Source organism: Chamaea fasciata, unplaced genomic scaffold, assembly GCF_029207755.1.
Source record: "Chamaea fasciata isolate MVZ Bird 193981 ecotype frontalis unplaced genomic scaffold, bChaFas1.0.hap1 SCAF_1, whole genome shotgun sequence".
NCBI lineage: Eukaryota > Metazoa > Chordata > Aves > Passeriformes > Sylviidae > Chamaea > Chamaea fasciata.
Window position 1 is genome coordinate 8,209,803 of NW_027094086.1, and position 21,654 is coordinate 8,231,456.

The 21,654-nt window shown below is 39.8% G+C and overlaps 1 protein-coding gene across 1 annotated transcript in view; it reads right to left on the reverse strand.

Annotated features, from left to right (window-relative positions):
• Positions 1-7,476: 7,476 nt before the first annotated feature.
• The window catches only part of TG (thyroglobulin), a 147,715-nt gene continuing 133,537 nt past the window's right edge, over positions 7,477-21,654 (reverse strand). Inside the window, exons 46-48 of the mRNA XM_066175694.1 lie at positions 13,510-13,650; positions 12,529-12,719; positions 7,477-7,846 (exon numbers count right to left, since the gene is read on the reverse strand). Of these exons, the coding sequence (XP_066031791.1) occupies positions 7,734-7,846; positions 12,529-12,719; positions 13,510-13,650 (445 nt within the window). The 3' untranslated portion in view covers positions 7,477-7,733. The remainder of the gene's footprint in view (positions 7,847-12,528; positions 12,720-13,509; positions 13,651-21,654) is intronic.

Consider the following 21,654-nt stretch of genomic DNA (forward strand, 5'->3'; position numbering starts at 1 on the left):
CTCTTTGGAACTGAATACAGAAAATACTCTACTATTTCAAATGAATAGTCTAAAAATTGAAAATTTCTGCCTTGGTGTTTGTGGTGGAAGACTGCAGCCTCTAGAACAAAATGTCCCCAAACAGCCTGCAAGAGTACACTGCCATATCCTTCCTCTTTTTTCTCTTTTCTGCATTTTGTGCAGCAGTTGGTTCTATCAACACTTCATTTTTCTTCATTGAGAATCAACCTTCTATCCCAAAGGAATCCTGAATGGTAGCCTGAGCCTTTTCAGAGTTTTGAATGTTTGGATTCCTTCAGCAGAGAATACAAATGAAAGAAAACTTCAGCTCTTCATCTGAAGGCTGTCTGACTCACCAGCTACTGGATGACAATTTGGAAAGTTTTAAACTCTCCTGACAGTTTTGGCCATAAATAACTGAGATGATACATGCTTTTTGAGACTGCTAGCAACCTTGTCTGTCCAGGCTCTAGTCACAACCCTGTTGATTATTTTTATGTCACTTAACACATTCATTTAATAAAGTTGTTCACAAGAAGACACTGGAAGGAAATAAGAAAACTCAGCAGACATCTATGGAAGGATGTCTGGCTCCGTAGCCCTTATCAGCTCACCCCAGTACTGGTGCAGAGCCTCCTAGTTCCTTCACTGGGACTTTGCTGTGGGTCTATGAATCTCTGTGGCATCTGCAATTTCTGCAGGCATAAGCAAGTAGAGTAGTGTTGTCTAGAAGAGTGACAGAGAAACCTGACACTACTAAATGCTTTTAAAGTTTCCCTTTTAAGGATAAGAGGTCTTCATGCAGCTCTCAGCATGTGCAACTTATTTCTGTGGTCATCATATTTGCTGCCTGTCTACAGGGATTGACCCAGAGCTCTAATAAAAATTAATGTCCTTCACATGTCAGCAATTCTACAGGTTCAGACCACATCCAAAAAGAACAGTGCCCAGTGAAGGCTTCACCTGCTGGGTGCAGCCAGCAAACAAATACCTGAGAGTAAATTTGATGGTCTGGCATTGTGAAAGATGAGTAGATGATGATGCACAAGAGAAAGCTTTCAGAAAGTCATGTTTCTAGGCTGTTACCTGGGCATTTAAAAATGGTATAAAGACTCCACAGTCATGGGGAACTATTGACAACGTATCTTAGTAAGGTGACAAAATATTGTGGGTATATATGTATATATTAAATGTACTGTTTCCTAACAGAGACTAGCACACCGTTCCTGTTCAAGAATTGCTGAAAATGCTCTGCCTTGGGTTTTTGTTTAAAAGTTACTAACAAGTAGCATGGAGCATGCCTGTTACACTTTGCACTTGGAGGAAGACTTGGAAAATAGCTAATTATTCATATCTCCCTGTGTAATCATAGCAATATTTCAGTTGCGTCAATTCTCTGGCTTGTCTTATGATGGACACCTCTGGAAGGAGACTTGCACTGACAGAGGGAGCATTTTGTGTTCAACTGTTCCCCCTGCTTAACCCTGAGCCTCCTTCTCCTCCTTCTCCCCAGCACCACCAGCTGCTGCTCTGACATGTGCTCTACTCATTCCCTGTGTGTGGACATCTGTCCCCCCCCTCATTGTCCCTGCAAGTCCCTGGTCCTTCTTGCAAAAAAACCAACACCCAAGTTAGTAATCAAATATCATTATCTGATATTTGATGTTTTACCTCTTGCCCTGGTTCTGTCTGCACTGCACCCCACGGGGGGTTGGGGCTGGAATTTTGTCCCGTTTCTAAATTAGCCATGGACCAGGTTCAGCCCTGTAGCACTCCCCCTTTTTAAGGCTGGGGCTTGGTGCTCTTGCAGTGTCAGCAAGTTTGTTTTGCTCTTCCCTGCCCATTGCTCTCATCAGGGAGGACAGATTTGAAGCCAGAGAGATTTTAGCTGTGGGCTTCAGTGAGAGAAGAGCTCAGCTCTATTTAACTTTTGTTTTCTTTCACAGTACTTAGAACTTCAGGCTGCTTCCAGGGCCAGACGCTTTCTTGGCCAGTTGCAGGAAGCGTTCCTGATCTGGCTGCAGTACAAGTGGCCAGAATTTCACTTGGATGAATTGTTCTTGTTGGAAACAATGTCTCCAATGTATTAGGCAAAAAAAAAGGCTTTTCTTTTGATGTCAGCTGTTATGCAGGTTCTTTTATCTCAGCAGACTTTCATTCACAGACCTATTTACTGTAGTGGTTGAGTGAAAATACTGAGTGGGAATTAAAGATGTTGAGTCTCAAGCAGCACTGCAGTGCAGTTTGAATTTTTTTTCCTTTATACTATTACCATTAGATTTTATCTACTACCCCTAAATGTTGCTCTTAGGGGCTGTGAATCACCTGCTTTCTGCAGAGCTCCACTCCTTTAATCAGCACTAAACTAAGTCCCCAAGCACCTTTTAACATTAAAATCGCTATATTAATTTAAATTTTCTTCCTCCCTCTATTTCATTTTTTAGTCATAATCATCATGAAATGTGAGGTAAATCTCAGGGAAAAGGGAAGTAGAATAGGTCTGAGTTCCCCACAGCAGCAGCACAACAGGCTTCTACTCACAGGAGGTAAAAAAAAAAATCTGTTAGGGTTTGCTGCAGTTAAGGACAGAATCACAGCACAGAAACCAGAATGGGCAGGGATTGGAGTCCCATGTGAGGAGTCTCACCTGGAGAGCAGAGGGATACCTTGCTGGAACTCTGCAGTGCACCCCAGCTGTTGGCTTTGCACCAGAGGCTCAGCTTGAAGGTGAGGGAGAAGAGTTGTCTGAAATAAATATAGACAATGAGAAGAAATGGGACAGACTGGAAAGAAATAATTAGGGGTTAAAGAGAAGAGCAAAAGCAGCTGCAGAGGGCAGGAGGAAGAGTGGGCAGGAAGGACGCTGAGTGCTGGCAAGCTCGGGCTCAGCAGCCCAGGGAGGGCTGTGGATATGGAACAGGACTCTTCCAGGACAGCATTTCCTGTTGGCTCAGGTGCTGTGAGAAAACCAAAATTAGTTGGGGAATGTGGATTTTTTGATACACTTCTGTGCTGGCAAAAGCATCACCATTATAGATGAAAAGTGCCCCTTTTTTGGAGTTTCACAAGCAGTAGGACTGCTCCTCCACTAGTGTAAACTGATTTGTGCAGAAGGACCTGTGTGGAATAACTACTCCAGTTCCAGTGTCCTCTCAAACAAGACATTTTTCTCACACAAACCTGACCTATGGTAGCATCATGGGCTGGGTAGGAATGTGATCTCCTCTAATTTACCTTTTCCTGAAGGTAATTTCTTACATTGCTGTACCTTAAAACCTACCTACCCTTCCACTCAACCCCCATCTTGCAGCCCTCACAAGGTGACAGAAAAAGAGAATTCAAGAAAATGATAAAAGAAACCCACATAGATGTGTTTGGGGGCTTACATTGGAACAGCCAGTCTTTCATTGGTGCTGAAATGAAGCTAAACCCCTGTCACTAACTTTAGGTCACTGACAGGTACACACAGTGGAGAGCATGAGGCCCTCCACCAGAACCAGCCTGGGCAGCTACCAGTGGAGAACAGCATGCAATGGAAAGGAATGAGAATAATAACAGGAAAGGCAAATTTCACTCAAAATAAAAGGTGGTGGATTAAAAGAGTATGTTAGATTTGTCTGAGCAGATCCCAAGCACCTGATCCCTGGGAATCATACTCAAAATTTAGATTTCTAGTCTTTCATCAATCTTCATTGAGCTCCAGTCTGTGAGACAATGATCTTACTGAGAGCTAAGTATAGCCCAAAGGATCTATTTTTAGCATGCTAAAATATTCCAAGAAAGGTGATAAAAAGGGTGTAAATCTGCAGTTGGACTCCAGGGTGGAAGGCTGTGGAGAGGGGGTTGATAAAAAATGGCTTTTCAGAGAGAGAGCTCCTTTTGGAGCACTTGTGGCATCTTGGCAAAGGAATAATCCATTCCCTCATAAACACAGTCACCACTCTGAGTGCCACTGCTCTGAATCATTGCAGTTTGCAGCTTCTGGCTCTGATGACATTTTTGACTTCAGCTGAAAGGCAGGCCCATGGCTTTTGAGAGAATGATCCCGGCCAAATTCAAGAGCCTCAGCCCTTGTTCAAGCATTTATTACCAGGCATGAAAGAAGCAAAGTGCCATGTAAGTGATCTGAGGCAAACATGTCTGTCAGAGTTTGCCTTCTCTCCTGCCAACCAACTGCTGTCTTTGAAAGCAGTCAGGCTTGTGACTGGGTTTCTGACTCTCTTGGCTGGGCCAGGAACGCTTTTTCAGGATGATGTTTTAACAGAGATGGGAGCCTGTCTCCTGAGAGAGCTTGCCCTCGAGGATTGCCTTGGGTGGCACACAGCCCTTGCATCACCATGTCCAAGTGATTCAACCTTCATTTCGCAGCCACAAGTTCTGACAGCCCAGGAGGCTGCAACAAAAACTGTGAAAAAAACAGAGCTTTGGAGTCGCAGAAACCAGGCTGTCAGGCACAACTCTGGCTGTCCTTGAAAGTCTTATTCCATACCCACATCTTGTAGGAGTTACAGACAGTAATGAAGGATAGGACAGCAGGTGTTAGGCTTAGCTCCCAAGGTGCTAAGTAAGGTGCCTACAAAGGTTTATGAATTTGGATAAAATGGGGAGATGACACAGGGCTCTCTTCAGCACATGGTGGGAAGTGACTGCTTCCTTTTGGGATGAAAGGAAGAGTCAGATTGAGGACCATCCTTCCCCTGTGGTGAATATTGCTGGAAACACCTCTACAGCTTCTGAACAAAGTGCTGTTGGTCACCATCCCAGGCTGATCTACACCCTGTGAAACAGGATCTAACTTGTGTAGCTGTCCCACACCTTTCTCTGCTACAAGGTAGCATTCTGAATGAACAACCGTCATGAATTTTTTTGCACTTTTGGCTGATCTCAGATGCTGAATTTAAATGATGCTACTTTGGCCTCTTCCTACAATAAACCAAGCAGTCGGTTGATAGTTATTTGAGTGATCTTTAACCTTAACGTGGGCTTTACTTCTGAGTTGAATCTCTCAGGTAGCCAGCATCCACCCATTACCTTTTGAATTGCCACTCCAAAGGGCAGCTATCAATTCACACTTGTATTCCCTGTTTTAGGATCAAAGTACTGAGTAAACTCTTCAGAGCCAGAATAAATCCTTGCCTTACCTAGGTATCCTGGTTTTGAGGTATTCAGATAAAATCTTTTAAACAAAAGACTTTTCACTGAAAAATCATCCTTCTTTTATTTAAAGTTGATATATCTGAGCGACTGTGATTGCATATTGTAGAAGAACATCAAGTCTCTTTGAAGCTGGGCTCTCATTTCACTAAAGCTGACACATGCAGAGCAGATCACTGTTTTCAGTGGTACATATAAAATGCTGCAGTAAACTGATTGTGACTCCTCTGAATTCTTTCCTGAATCTAAAACTGGGATATGTGAGTCCCTTTGGAGGTGTGCATTACTTCTGTGTGTAAGACAGTACCTGTATGCTAATAATGGTCATGAAAATGCTGGCTGCCTCTGAAAACTGGCCACTGTCTTATTCACATGAAACAAAAATATCCCAAGTTTTTTTTATCTGTCTTGCTAAAGATCTCAATATGAACCAGGGGAGCTAAACAACAAGCTAAAATCTCCCCTTGTGAGTCAATGAACTGCTGCCAATTGTAATGGTGCTTTTGTCTGTGGCCATCTGCTCATCATGAAAGGGGAAAGGCTCCTAAATGAGTACTGACCATTGCACAGATGTTGGGTGGGGTTTTCAAAGCCATAATGGGAACCGGGCATCCAAATTCCCTACAGGTTAGCGGGATGTGACTTACAGAGTTCCTTAGTCAGCTTTGAAAAACAGCTGTAATTTTAAAAATATCCAGTCCCATCTGACTTCGATCAGAGCCTAGAAGATACTATCAGATTGACTTGTGCTCGCCAGACTATCTGTAGAGTGATTGTGTAAGAGGCAGGAGAGATAAATTCCTGAGGCATTGCCTCTCATACCATGATAGCAGAATATTTGAGGAATAACAGCAGGAAGGAAAAGGAGGTCTCCTTAAAACAAGAAAATCAAAACTTCTGTAATGATCCAAAACCTGTGAAGTGAAACACAGCATTCTCCAGACCCAGTCATACACCAGCCTCTAAAAAAGTGAGTAGATTTGCTAGGAATCCTGATTCAAAATTGTCTTAATTGTCCTTGAGGGCACATGAGCTCTTAGCTGACGTTCACTGAGTTTTAGGCAGAATCAAAGGGTCTTCCCTGGGCAGATGGAAAACTAGGAGAAAGAGCAAATATCATCATGACCAAAGGCCATGCTAGAGGATTCACATCTGCAGGGGCAGGAAGCAGCAACCCTTCAGCTTTGGGCCAGATCAATCTCATACAAAACAGAAAAAAATAGCAAAAGTTGAAAGCCCTGGCTATCGCATTTCCAGTTAACCAAATTCCCTCACACCTGAAACTTATATAAAATCCCAGCCAGGCTGGTGTCTGTGTTTCAAAAACAAAATGAGAACCACGTGGAAGATCTTTGGCTTCATTCTTTTTTAGCCTCACATAGGGAGGAGCAATGGTCCATAAATATCTAATTACTACTATATAAGCCACTGCTATAGAGTGTAGCTGGAGAAAATTAGAGAGAATGTGAGTTTTTATGTAATACATAACATTGGCTATGATGCTGCTATGGTGAAAGCCTGAGTCCTTAATTTTAGCCAAGGGAATTCTATGATGTGGGTAATAGCAGGATGACAACTGTGATGTTCCAGCTCTATGTGTCAAGTACTTATGAAAACAATCAACCTTCCAGCATTGCCATTTAGTCAGTTGTTTTCTTTCCAACTCTGCATGGTAAAATATTTCTAATACTCCACATTTTTACTCTGTTGCCTAATATCTCCTGTGTGAAAGAATCACACAAAATGTTGTAGGTTAGATATTCAAATATTAAAAGCAGCACATACAGAAAGGTTCCGATGGCCTGTCTTTCAAAAAGTTCAGATGAAATAACTAAAATGGCATTAACTTGAGTTGTGTGTGTGTGCTCATAGGAAGTTTTAAAGATTTTAAAGCTTCACTTTAAAAAAGATTATAGCCATTTCCAGTAGGAAGGAGGAAAGCATGGCTCTAGTCATCGTGCTTCTGTGCATTGCTTCAGTACCAGATCACTGCACTCTTTGGTATTTCAGTTTAAAGCGCAATGACCTAAATAGTCTGGGAATGTATTTTTCTTACTAGGAATTATATGTGGGAGCAGACTTGGCTTCTCAGTATCACTAAGGCTAAAGTTTCCTGATCTCTGTCAGTCAGTCCTCACGTGTGCTTTTCTAATTAAATCTCCTGTTGAATTTGACCAGACAGATTTGACATTTAACAAATCTAACCCTCATCAATGAGGGGCTTCTGAGTGTTTTAATTTATGTCCTTTTCTGGCTAGTGGTACTAGAATATGCTGGCATTTGTGTAGTTGCAAGAAATACAGACCAAGTGTATTTGTTTTGGTTTTGCTGGTTTTATTGATTTTTTTCTTTTAATTACAGTCTCTCTTGACTTAAAACAATAGCTATAGCACTTATTTTGTGCCATATTCATAAATTTTATTGAAAACTACTTTATTGAAAGATCTACTTTACTTGTGGAGAAAGTTAACTAAAGAAATTGTTCTGTTAATTGTTAACTAAAAAAATTCTCATCTGCTGTGAGATGGTTGTGTGGATGCACAATTTTGTGACAAAGCCACCCCACACCCTGTGATTCCCTATCTGCTGTAAGCCACCTCATCCCCCAAGGGCTGGCTCTCCCGAGATGTAACGTCACTTGGACTTTCACCAGAGCTGTTTTCTGCAGATGGCTCTCCACCACTTGCACTTCCTGAAAAGACAATACAATTAAGATTGAAATAGATGTCTTATTGTTGAGGCAGCAAGCTACAAGGTACACATTTTGTCAATCACACCTAAAAACCTTTTATGCAGCTATAAATGTTCAGGAAACTGTTTTCTTCAGTTGGCAGCCCATTTGCAAAGTGCTTTAGAATAACGGCAGATCACCTCAGGGTAATTAAGTATTTTCCTTTAAACAACTGCCATTGGAATACATAATAGCTTTTTCTCCACTTATACAAGAATTTATTTTTCTATTATCTCCTGAAAATTCCCTGCCAGGCAGGAAGTGTGGGCAACATGAATTTTTTGTCTGTTATATGAAAAGCCCCAAGAACCCACCTTCAAAAGATCTTTTGTTATCTTTTACCTTCTATGATTTCAGTCTTCAACCCTATTGCAGTGATCAGTTGCCTCAACACCACCAAGCTATGTCAAGAAAATGTACTGAGGGTTTTTATTTGATGTCTCATAGCCAGAGTGCTCTCATTGCTGCACAGATGTCCCTCATCCTAAAGGAATGTTTTCTTTTTGAGATTTCCAAAAAAGAAGGTGTGACTAGAAAGGATAAAAGATGAATGCTAACCTCAACATTCCTGATTCAGTTTTGATTCAAGTCTGAATTCTGAACACTCTTACTTTGTTTGGACTCTTGTTTGGCTCCCAGACCTCATGGAGAAGGCTCCAGCTTTGCTACCTGTTGAATCTTCTACAGATAAAGTTCAATCTGGCTAACTTGGGCATGGAAAATATGCCTGAAATTCGAAATTTAGGCACATGAGTTGGGCAGACAAGATTTCACTGTGAGACACTAAAGGTATCTCTTTTTCCCCAGCTGAAAGACTGCTTACAGAGGCCCTTACTTTAGGAGGGTTGGTTCTGTTTAGACACCAGCTAGAAGAGTAAGAGATGTAGACGGGATCCAAGTCCACCTGTTTTGGATGCAGTGAGAGGCCCCTTATAAAGGGACTCACTGTTAGGCACACAGTCCACCACACTATGTAAGGGGAATGTTAGCATTCAGACATCTGTCTGAATAGACATAAACATTCTGGAGCTCCTGTTTTTAACTGAATTTCTAACTGAATTTCAAGTTATTAACACATTCCCTGGAAAAAGCTGTCCACAGCTCTTTTTTTCCACAACTGCCACTCTTCTTGTTTCTCATTTTGATGTTTCCCATGGAAACCGTCATAATTCAAAATATAAAGCATGTCTTTGAAATGCAACCATGGGAACTCCAAACCTCTTCAAGCACCATCACTTTCATAATTCCCCAAGCAAACTTCTCCCCAGAATGTCTACTTTACAAACTGGTGTTAAAACTTCAAGAGATTATTAGTTCATCTGCAATGAAACACATTCCAAGTTCCCTTCATAGTTTGTAATGGCACTGCCAGCAAACATTAGGATGAATCATTGCATTTATTACATAAATTTTTAAAAATTTTCTTCAAACACAACATACATTCCAATTGCATGCCAGGGACAAACAATACATTTTGTCATTAAATATTTTGGTCTGATCACAAAAAGAAACACCAACTTGGACAATATTTTTTACGAAATGGAATGAAAAGAAAATTAAGAGTTAAGATAAACAACAGCTTCTAGGTCAAGCAGTGAATAACCTAAAAGACATCTCAGATTCTTAATATGAGATGTTTTATTCCAGAAGCTGAAATTTATGAGTTTAGCTTAAAACTCAGCGAAGAATATCTCAGTTGTCTGTTGGACAGAAATAATGAGCTTTGAGCCCTTATTCATCCTTAATTTGACATTTCCAAGTCACATTTCCCATAGCAGTATACAAAGGATTGAGAAAAATTTTTAAAGTGCCACTTCCAGTTATATTTTATGAACATTGGTCTGTCCAGTTCTTCTCCATTTTATTGAAATATATTGGGGATTCTTTTGCTGATAGATTCCACATGGTATACGAAGCTGAAAAAAATATTGATTTCAAGGAAGAGAAGAGATGAACGAAAGAGGATTCATCACAGCTGGTTTAGATTGCATCATACTAGATCCTGTACACCTTTGTACTTAAATTTGAAGACTGGAATGTTTTGTGATCTGTGCTTCTCACTGGCACACTTGTAAATTCCATCTACTTGGCATGAGGCCATAAATTGCAGCCCACAACAACAGTCCAAGAACACTATCATGAACGTTTATAATTAATGAAAGGAAGAAAAGTCTTAGATTGCATCTCAGGGTAGCTGACAGACAAACAGATCCTCCTCAGGAATGAGTACAAGGCACAACATCCAAAAATGGTTTGCAGCATTGTTCTCTCAAATGTGGTGTTTGTTCAGCATATTCCAAGGTCCTACAGGACAGCCCAACAGCACTCCAGGAAGAGAGGCTGGAGCAGCCAGGAACAGCAGAGGTGCAACGCTTTGGTTCTGAAGGGAGGTACAGAAAACTACCTCGAGTGCAGGGACACACATCAACAAGGTAATAACATGATGCATAGGAATTCAGTTCCTGCAGAATCTAAGTTTTGGGAGCAATGCAAGTAATGAACTTGTGGGCTGACCCTATTTTGGCATGAACTTCAGCACAACATCCTCTCCAAAATAAATTAAGGGTATTCGGCCATCACTATCTGAGTTTTATCCAATCTTTCTAACTGAACTGATGAACATTATGAATCTTTTTCCATAAGGACCTGAGCTCAGATTGTTATCAAGAGACTGTCAGGATGTCTCTATAAGTTACCATCCCAGGCTAAGGGGTCTGTAGCAGAAAAGGGTTTGATGTGATGTCTATTTAAATTGTATGAGAAAGTTTAGTATTCAAGAGAAAGAACAGATTAAAATGACTATCAAAGCAAAGTGACAAGCCAACATTGCTGTGAGATGGATTTTAGCAGAAATCAGCTGTGTAACTGCATTACCATGGTGCTGAGGCCAAGCAAATACTGGTTTAAAGAGCCAGCTGGGTGTACTCAGTTCTGCCTGAAGAGTAACATGTACTTTTGATGTGTACTTTTTAAACCTTTCCTGGACAATCCATACTCCATAAATTTCACACTTTATGGCTTATTTTCAAAAATTTTACTCAACTTTGTGAACTCTTCAAGTGTGTTTTTATCTCCCTCCATGTATTTTTATGTTTGACATTCAAGTATTTGGTTTTGGCCATGGACAAGAGCAGGATATTGAGCTAGACAGATAATTGGACTAACCCATACATGAACTTTGTGTTCCTATGCCAGTTCGGATAGTTTTAAATCTTGTCTATGTCAAAAACAATATGCCTTGGTGGATATTTTCCCATTTTTTAGGGGAATTTCCAGAGGTGTTAGGAATAGTCTCTGTCCGTGGTGCTCGGCCAGCAGTCATTCCAGCAGAGCTGTGACTTCAGCCCAATCTGGCATTACACAGCCACAGTGCTGTGAGATGAGGTCCAAAAAGATGAGAAGTTATTGCCAGGACTGTTTAAACATCAGAATAAAGCTTTGAAAATTAGCAATATCTCAATCAGCACAAAGCCATTAGAGAGATCAAAGTATTCCCTCTGGACTTGAAAGACATTGCGGGATATCAGGAAACTGGTGAAAAGGCTGACAACAAAATCTTGACTCCACTTTGGAAGAAAGACCATGAGCAAAGATTGAGGCTGTCTATTAAATGAGAGAATTGATGCTTTGTGTTTGCATCAGAACCACCAGTTTGATGGTTCTGAGACACTTTAGTTTTGTGTCACTCAAACATCAGGCTCAGCCGATTTGGGGTCTTGTGTCCAGCACATACAGCCTGGGTATCTTGGTGTCTTGGAAAGCACATTTTGTTCTCAGAAATTCAACAGTGCCCAAAGCAGAGAGCCTGAACTGTGTTCACTGTGAAGATGAATCCTTAGGACATAAAAAACACATGCAAACTTGCTGGCCTCCAAGAACAATTCAAAACATCTCTGTCTGCCAAAAAGGGATGGTTTTGTTTGCCTTGCTTGAGGCTATCCATATTTATTTACAAGATACACAGATATGAAGGGGAGTTTATTTACTAGAATAGATTCAGGACAGACAGCAGATTGCAATCTAAGCAGAGTTGGTTTTATTGTCCTAAGCAGTAAGAAAAAGTTGAAGGGCTCTCATAGCTGCATTGAAATTTATGGCAAGTATAAAAGGAGACATGCAAGGGGCATAATCACCACAGCTATAAAAGAAGTTGATGAAACTAATCCAGTGAAAAGTCAAAGCATGCAGGAACCACAATAAGATATAAAGCTTCAGCTGCAACTTTACAGTGCATGGAAATGATTTGTGCTTCTCCTAAGCCAAAGGAGTCTCAACATTCTCATGTTAGGTGCTTCCAGTAGACAAAAGAGGCCTGTATACACAGCCTTCCAGCTTACCCAGAGTCTATATTATGACTGTAAATAGGGACAAGCTCTCTATATGTCTTCGACACATTTTCTATCATCATAACAAGGAGATTTCTCTAGCTAGTTAAACTCTAGGACAATTAAACTTTATTATACATTATCTGCTATAAAGTAAATTTGTTTAGTGTTACATTCTTAACTATACGCCCTGGACATTGTAAAATGTTTAATTTGCAAAAAGGGCTTTTCGACAGTGATGTAACAGCACTACAGTCAGACGAAAACATTCAGCAGAGAATTTAGGGTTTATTTAATGTCAGAAAACAGTCTTCTCACCTGTGGATGCTTTCAGCCTTGTGATATAATCCAACCAAAAGGAACAGTCTGCTTTTTTCAGTCCTTTAAGAGTCGGCAAAGAAACAGTGAATTCCTTGTAGTTATCACCATCATCACTTGACAGATACATTGGCCAGACAGGCATCATCCCCAGCGTTTTTCTCGAGAAACTGTGGAGGTAGTTTGGATTTCTAAGGGAGTAGGAGACATCACCATTAGGAAAGAATGACATGAACAGTAAACTGATAAGAAGATTGGCTAGGTCAGGGAAATGTGTATCCAGTCCCTCTGACCAGCATGACTCAAATTCAGTCCAGATTGGTGAATCATTCACAGGGCCTCCCTCATCTGACAGTACCTTTTTAGTATGGTTCACTTCCTAAGGAACAGGTACACAGAACCTGTATAGACACAGGCTGATGAACACCCTCAAAAGCCCCCAATCCCAGCCCAACTCAAGATATTGTAAAAAGCACATTAGTTCACTATTCCCACCATTCCCACACTAGGTTTCCAGAGGTACCCCTCATTCTCAAGCTTGGCCACAGCACGGTAGCACAGGATGATGTTCGCAGAGTAGCTGGTAAAAGGTGCACTGTCTTCTTGTGCTTCCCCTTTTCTTATAGGAAAAAGAGAACTCTTAGCCAAGAGGTTTCAGAATTGGGGTCCTAGAACTAAGGTGTGGAGACAACACCAAGGCCTTTGAGGCCTGCATATACTTTAGTAGAATTTTCAGCTGGTCAGTGGAGATAAAATGTCTATTCCTCCTAGGTAAGTCTCACACTATAAACCTTTGGTGGCCGCTCTGCTTGGTAACTTGGCCATGACTTTCCAACAGCGTGGACCAAATCCCAGTGTAGACTTACAAAGTGTAGAGGAAATGGAGAATGATTAAGTGAGGGCAGGGTCTGGACTGACTACACTCCCTCTACTTCTCACCATCTCCCCAGTCACAGCAATTCTTAAATACCCCACACTTACCCTGAGTTTATGAAATTAGAGATATACTGCATAATTTGCAAGGAAAGGCCCTTTTCTTCCTCAGTATATTGTACTTCATACTTCGGGTAAAAGGGTAGACCAAATGCATACTGAACATCCAGCAGGAACTCCTGACCTGAGCTAAACACAAGATTTATAGAAAGATAATTAAAACCATAATTTATTTATTTATAGAAGAAAGGAAAAGAAATTAATTCAGAGAGTAAAGCAAAGTTGTAAATAATTAATGACCATTAATTAAAATGTAGTGAGGTATGGGACTTTTTCGATCCAAAACATAAAAGAACAAGCAATAACAAGGAGAATAGTCCATTATGGTATTGCAAGGTCTTTAACATTTGTTACAAAAGGAAACTGCGAAAGGCACTAGGGCACATTTTCTAAATTAATCGTGTGTGTAAGAGAGAGTGATAGAGGAAGAAAGTCACTTGGCTATTTCTTAAATGCCTCTTAAGTTTTGGACAGATTTTCACTAAAATTAAATTCAGAAAGTGGAAGCAAGTGGTGACATGGATTCTGGCAGCCACAACGGAAGGTTAATTATGGCTTATTTCACAGACTTGGAATAAAATTCTGGCCTTTCTTAGCAGCAAATGGAGTTTTTTCCATTGACTTCATTGTGGCCAGGATTCTGGATAAGAAAATATGTAACAGGAGATGTTTATGAAGATTTCTCTTAAACATAGTTTTAATCTAATTTCTCTGCTGGCTGGGTGGCTTTGGTTCATACACTCTGTTCTCTCTAAGTTTTATATGGCAGATAAGTCTAAACAGCTTGAGATAATCACCTTGATCAGATTTAAGAAAGAACAACTGCTGTGTAGTTCCACATAATACTTAAAACTTATAAGGAATATTTCAACATTTCAGAGACAGGTAAGACTTGCAGGACCTAATTGCAAAGGTTAGGCACCTCAACATTGTCAAGTCCTGCAGAAAAACAGTGGCCAACTTCTACTAATAAAATTATAGGTAAACTATGTTCTACGCATAGCTTTGAACCACAGTTCAGGAGGAGATATTTCTGGCCTGGTCCAATTGCATTTTTCATATCCCCACATTTGGACAAAGGTCTTATTGACTTGGTTTAATGCTGCATGAAGGCAGACAGCATCAGGGGACCTGGGACAAGGAACAGATGTCTGTGAGGCAAGAATAAACAAATCCCAGATCCACTCAACAAGATTTCATCTGCAGTGGCATTTGCCAAAAGGTAGCACGACTGAAACTATTTTATCTTTGGACATGAAATGCAGCAGCACTGGTACGACCCCGATACTTCCAATGGAACAAGGAGGGTTCCATCACCATTATGGGCAGGTGGTCTAAAAGCAAGGTGACTGCTTTACATTTTATGAGTGGTGGCACCAAAGCCTCTATTTTGAAAAGCACAAACCCCTCTAAATGAAATACATCTTGGGTAGTGTTTTCTTTAGTCTTATCATAATACCTCAATAATACTTTGCATCTGGATAGTGAATTATTCACAGATTATTCACCAAAAAAATGTAGAACTGAAACAACATTAAAGCATATTTTTCTTCCCCAAATATTTATAGAAGGATTAAGCAAGATCATAGTTTAATAATTTTGCCTTAAAAATAATTTTCTTGGCCCAGTACATAACAGCAATTTCTAGTGTCAGTATTGCAGCAAAGGTACAATATACTTAAAGAGGCAATTTTCTTGGCAAAGATGAATCACTTTTGATTGGATTAGAGGACATGAAATTAGTTGATGTGCAATGAAGAGACAAATGTAATCATTTAAGGACTGCATAGCAGAGGTGAACTTAGCTGTAAAGCTAAAACAAGTAAGCTGGGACTGAAGGTTTCCCCCCAAATGAGATTTTGTTTTTAGCCCTCATATTTTTAGAGGTGAAAACTCTTAAGGTCACAGCCCAGAATAAAAATTCAGCAATCTCATAGAGAATTTATTTTTTTGAAATTATTTGGATGACTGTACTTGGTTTGATACAGAGATATAAAGTGGTACAAAACCCTACAATTTCATAGACTGCTTTCAATATTTCTAGTTGATGAGAAAGAAAACATGAGGATGAGAAAAAACCACTAAGCATAAGAGGGGAAAGAGGCACAGACAGAAGAACAGGAAAGGCAACAGGGAAACATCTAGATGGCAGCTGGATGGAAAATATCATAGACATCATAGATATGTCTCCTTCCTCAAACTGTGATTAGTGCATCATAGAATCATGATCATAGAATCACAGAATCATAGAATAACAAACCACAGAATGGTTTGGGTCAGAAGGGACCAGAGGGAAGTGCAAAATGCCCAGAAATACCCAAACTAGGATTTTGGAGTCTTGTAGGAGTTCTGAGCATGCTTAAGGTAACACCAGGTAGTGACACTGTTTTCATCAGAACAAAAGTGGAGTGAGAGAAAGAAAGGAGTATTTATGGCTTTTCTGTTGTACACTGCCAGCTCTGAAGGGAGGTTTTTATTTCCTGAGCTGCTCCAAACTGCACTCACAGGATACCAAGCTTGTGCTCAACAGCAGCAGCTCTACATGGGAATGTGAAGGCCCCTCAACTGTTGGACTTCAGAGGACAATTTGACAAAAGGGAGGATGGCAGAGACAAGGGCAAAAGGGATTTTTTAAGGAAACCAAATAGCAACTAACTTCCTCCAGAAGTCCCTTTTCAAGGACCAGATCTGTTATTCTAAAACAGCAGTGAATGTAATTATGTATAAGGATGAAATCTTGGCTATGGTGACTTTATAGAAGTAGAACTCTGTGCAAAGGTGGCTTTTCAGATCTTTTCTGTATAGTTTTGCTTTTAAAGATGTCAATGGTTTTAAAAACAGATTCACAGTTCTTTTTATTTGGCAGACCAGTAAATTAAGCTATGGGGAAGATAGAAGCCAGATCCGACAACTTTGTTTACATTAAAATGAGCCCTCCATGGGCAATTCTTACTTCACCTCAGAAGAAGGTGGTACTGGAGTCCAGTTTACAGAAAAATAGATGGCAAAATCAGAAACTTTGTGATGTTCATTACCAATGATTTAACAGCAGACCCTGAATTATCATTTGCTGGGAATTTTTATTATCCATGCCAAGCCTTTTAATTGGGAAGGTATAGGTTCTGAGAAAATTTTCTCCTAAACCTAAGATGGATTTTCCATTTAAATTTCCAAGTAGGAAAGACAGAAAGAGATTACTCAGCCATCAGATACTCCACTTCTCTCTCTACAGAGCTGTGGTTACTTTCACACAAAAAGGACAGTTTCAACAGGGAAGAGTAAAAGATGAGTAGATCAGAATTTAGAACAAAACCACCCCGGTTATGGTTGATTTTGTTTAAAATCTGGTTCCAAATCAAACAGAGCATAGATATAAGCCCCCCATGTCCAAGAGCTGAAGTTACCATTTTAATCGCAAACTACTGGAACAGAAAAAAAACCCCAAAAATCCAAGCCAAATTAACAACTAACAAATAAAACCAAACAAAAAACCCCCAAACCAAACTGCCTCACCACCACCACCACCCCAATTCAGAAATCCTCAAAAATTTTGTTTGCAAAATGGAATTGTCATTACTGGCAATACAGTAATCAGGGCAGTGAGAACAGAAGAGTATGATCTGGCAGACTACCACGCTGTGTTAGGACTGAATGCACTGCTCAGAGCTGGGGCTGCAGGGACCTCACAGTGTGATCCACAGTAAATTAGGACATAGATCTCATTTTGAACCTTGTTCTTGTTCTAGGTCTGGCTAATTATTTCATACTGGAAACTCATTTTGATGATTAATGACTTACTCTAGCCTAATATTTTCCTTTTCCTTTCATTTAAAAATAGTCTTTACTCTCAATTCCAACTAGTATCAATTAATCTCAAAGCATTTTGAGTCACAGCTTCTATTCTTAGTTGCCTTCATGTAGTTTTTGGTTGTTTTTTAAACCTCCACACACAGACAGAAGCCAACATAAATTAGCTCAAAATTCTAAGCACCAAACTTCCCACTGCTATTTAATCATTTAAATTTTAAAATAACAAGATAAATATAACTAGCTAGAGTTCAGCCAGAATTACCAGTGATCATCTGAGAAATGCAGAAGAAATTTTGTACTCAAACTCATGTCAGTCACCAAATAAAGCAGATGTTGGCAATCTGTGATGGATTGGTGAGATAAGAAAACCATTTATCCTTTAATGTAAACTTTTGTGAGAATAACTGCTCATTCTAAAATTCTGTGAAAGATTTTGTGTTCAAGAAGAGATCATGGCTTTGAGTTCCCAGTCTCACAATCAAGGCCCTGTTCAGTATCTTATTGGCAAGGACATGCCAAGTAAAAAGTCCCACATCTTCTGTGTCACTTGGCTTTACTGAGAACAGGTTATTTACCTGCTGAGTGAGGTGAACAGCACAGGTGAAACCCTTGCTCATAAATCTCCTGCTGATTTGAGCTGAAATAGGATTTCATAACAACTCTGTCCCAGGAGAAGATAATCTGATTTACACAAAATGTGCCACTGCCTGTGTGCTCTTCTGCCCCCATTCTGTGTTTATTTTCAGTAAATTGATTTAAAATTATTTTTGTAAATATTAAATGTGCTTATTTGCACCCACCTGCATTATCTTCACCTTAATACCAGCAGATTTTTTCAGAGTATATTTGCATATCCAGTATCCTGAACAACCATTGTCTCATCCATGTCATGGGAGAGGAGCAGCCTGCCAATGCTGCACTTTGCCAGAACTGAAATGTTCATTTGTATGCCAAGCAAAAATAATTTTAAAAATTATACCCAGAGACACATTTTATGAAAGGAAATGGTATGTGATTGCAGGGAGAAAAGAATAATCAAAGGATAGCTGGATATTTATAGAAATTCAGTGAGCCAATGTGAGGCCTGGTGTGACCTATGCAGTTCTGGGGATGCATTTGGCTCATTGTGTCTCCTCTCATTATGAACTCCTGCCAAACAAATGGGGGAAAGGATGTGAAAAACAGATGAATATTTTGCTTTCTTCTTTTCAGGAAAATCAGGACATATGGAAAAAGCTTAACTCTTAACAGGATTGAACTGCCAAGTTTATCCACCTTTGTACCAAAAAAGCCCTATAGAGACATGTGACTTGCAAAAGTATTCTGGAGTTTGCTGTGCCTTTTCCACTTGAATTACTCCCAACACACACAATGTTCCACTTTGCATTATAGATGTGCCAATTAAAGAAAATAAAACTGAAATAGCAGATAGTAAATTCAAGAGTCTGAAAGCTCACACTAATTGAAAAAAATCATTGATCTTAAGGCAGGAATGAAAGAAAGCACTTTTATCAACTTGTCAGAACACCTAAAGAAGACAGATTACACAAGTCTGTCAGGGAATTACTGTATTTAAGATCTAGTAATAGGATGCTGACTCCTGATTGGACTTTTGGGAGACAGAAATTCATGTGTTGTTCAGTATGGCTACTCTTATCTGAATGAATGGATGAATTTCCAGAGAAAGGATATGTGTACACCTAAAGACCCCAGAGCACCAAGGAAAACGTGATGCTCAATATGCATTGACTTCATGCTTATCTTGTAGATTACATTTGATGGAAACCGTCAGTGCAACACATGCAATTTCAAAATTGCTTTTTTCCTGAGTCTTTCAGCTGAATTTTGGTTCATTTAAAGATGTTTTTGCTTTTTCTGAGCTGGCTACTTTGCCTTTGCATATTTATTGCTAATTGACAAGATCTGGAAAATCTACTGAATTACAAAGGCCTCTAAACTACTTCATGGGAAGAAAAAACAAATTGTCCAGACCCCAAGCCTTTAGAAGCAGAGAAACTTTGCAAAGAGTTGAGAATGGCATGATGTGGCTGTATCAGTGGGACAGCATTTTCATAGCTGCAGCTGGCACAAAGCAATGGATAGGGCTAAAGGAATGAGAGGCACTTCCAAAACAACTTTTAGGAGAAGTCTGGGAGTAGAGACTGGGATATAGAGCACAATGACAAGCTGTTGTTGCAGCAAGGGGACATAGCTACCTAAGGCAATTGTGGTGCTTGCCCAGCTGTGGAGCAACAGCCATCTTGTCACCACCCCACTGGTAATTTATTTGCCTTCTGTTTTTAGTTCATTTATTTGAAGCCCAGAGGCAAACTCCTGTCTGCCTGCACAACACCCAGTTTAGACTGTGTCGCCAGCCTGTGGGGTGTTGGTACTCTTGGAGTAACAGCTACAGATGGGAGGAGAGCATCAAGTGGACAGCAAGTGGTAGATAAAGGACAGGGAGATTATATAATTGTTGGGAAATGAAAAGAGTAGAAAAATCTCCTCTAATTAAAGAGATATTAAGTATAGCCAGAATTCCTGCAGCATTCATAATAAATAGAAACCTAGAATACTTCACATAGTTGGATGGGTTTATACACAAACATTTTTTGTTTTATCAGTCAGGAGTTCTTGCCTTCAGTTACAGGAATCTTAAGAAGTGTCACCAAAACCCAGCCAACTATGTGAGCCTTGGCACACAGCAGCCTTTTAACAACTCACACCAACCTACACCAGAGTGCATAGTCAGGAGGGAAAGACAGCCCAAACCAAAATGCCCCCAAAAGAAAGCAGCTCATTAACCTTGGGGGCATCTGTCCCACACAAAATTAAGAAAAGTTTTAATGATAATTATTATGGTCATATTAGTGACTAGAAGATAAAGCCTCATTAAGTCTCAGTTTAGACAGCTCCAATGACAATAATGACTGTTTGTCATCCTGCTTCAGGTGATGATCAGGCCCCCTGAATGGGCAGGGAATTGATTTTTTAACCACAATCTTTCAAGACAGAACATCTGGCACCACAATGTGACTTGGAAACTGTGCCAGCATGGCAAGCAGTGCTTCTTCAATATAATACGCAAAAATCACCCAGAAACCACTTGAAGGGTTAACAAGGCAAATCTTTGTACAGTTAATAATGTTATCCTTGTCAAAACATACTTCTACTATCACACATTTCTTTACCATACCTAAAGCTATCCTCCAGTCCTCCCCACTAATCCTAGCCACTGCTGAGCAGTCACATTCCTCCTGCATTGTTTAGAATAAATGTTTACTCCAAGGCCTAAGTGTTCTCAAAGAGAGAGTGAGAAAATGGCAGCTGGGTCATGGATATATTTTTACCACAGATTATTAATGTGGGAGTTGGCTCCTCATACAAATGGGAACTGAAGACTAAAGCAGACATTGTGTAATGCCAAGCTCAGGAGAATGCTACCACGTGGAAGGACATATTATTTTGCTCTCTGCAAGATCCATTCATCTATACAAAAACTGTCAGTTCATGGCTTTATGCGATTTTCCACATATGTCATAGACATCAACTTAGAGCAGGCTTTTTAACTGTACCCCTGTATCTATGCACACTTGAATATGTGTGCGTGCCTACATTTTAGAAACATCCAGCTGAGAGACAAACTTTGGCTAATTGACTTTTACTGGCAAAAATTCCTCCTTGTTTAATATTTTTTTTGTCTACTTTCCATCATTGTGGTTGAGTCTGTCTTTACTAACTGACTTCTTCTTCCCTCTTGTTTACCTTGCTGTTAGTTACTAAATGAAAAAAGAGGAAATAGCAGTATTTTTTTTATCCCTGCATTTTAACTCTCTGTTACACATTTTGGGAGACACATAAAGTAGGAGAGAGGTGACAAAGTAGAAATTGAATAATGTGTTGTTATATGGTCCCTTATCTAATTAGTGAATGGCTATTTCTCCAGACAGAATATTTTGTCCAAGAGTAAACAGTCTTCCACTGTTGCAGTTATCTGAACATTATTTTAATGTACTCTTTCCAATACTCTCGTGAAGTAGCCATTAGCAATTATTGTAAATTACATATAATTATATCATCATCATCATCTTCATGATACAGATTGCAAACACAAAGAGAGAAGGTCCATCTCCTGTGTAAACTGACTTAGGAACAGTTTAGACACCAGAGTAAAAACCCCTCAATATTTTATCTTTTATGTTACCCTACGGACATAATACTATAAAAATTCCCATTTTTACAAATGAAAGGTTGTATCTCAGCAAACCGGTTGGGAAATCATTCTACCAAAAGCCTATGAGTGATTAGGAATGTCTAATGAGG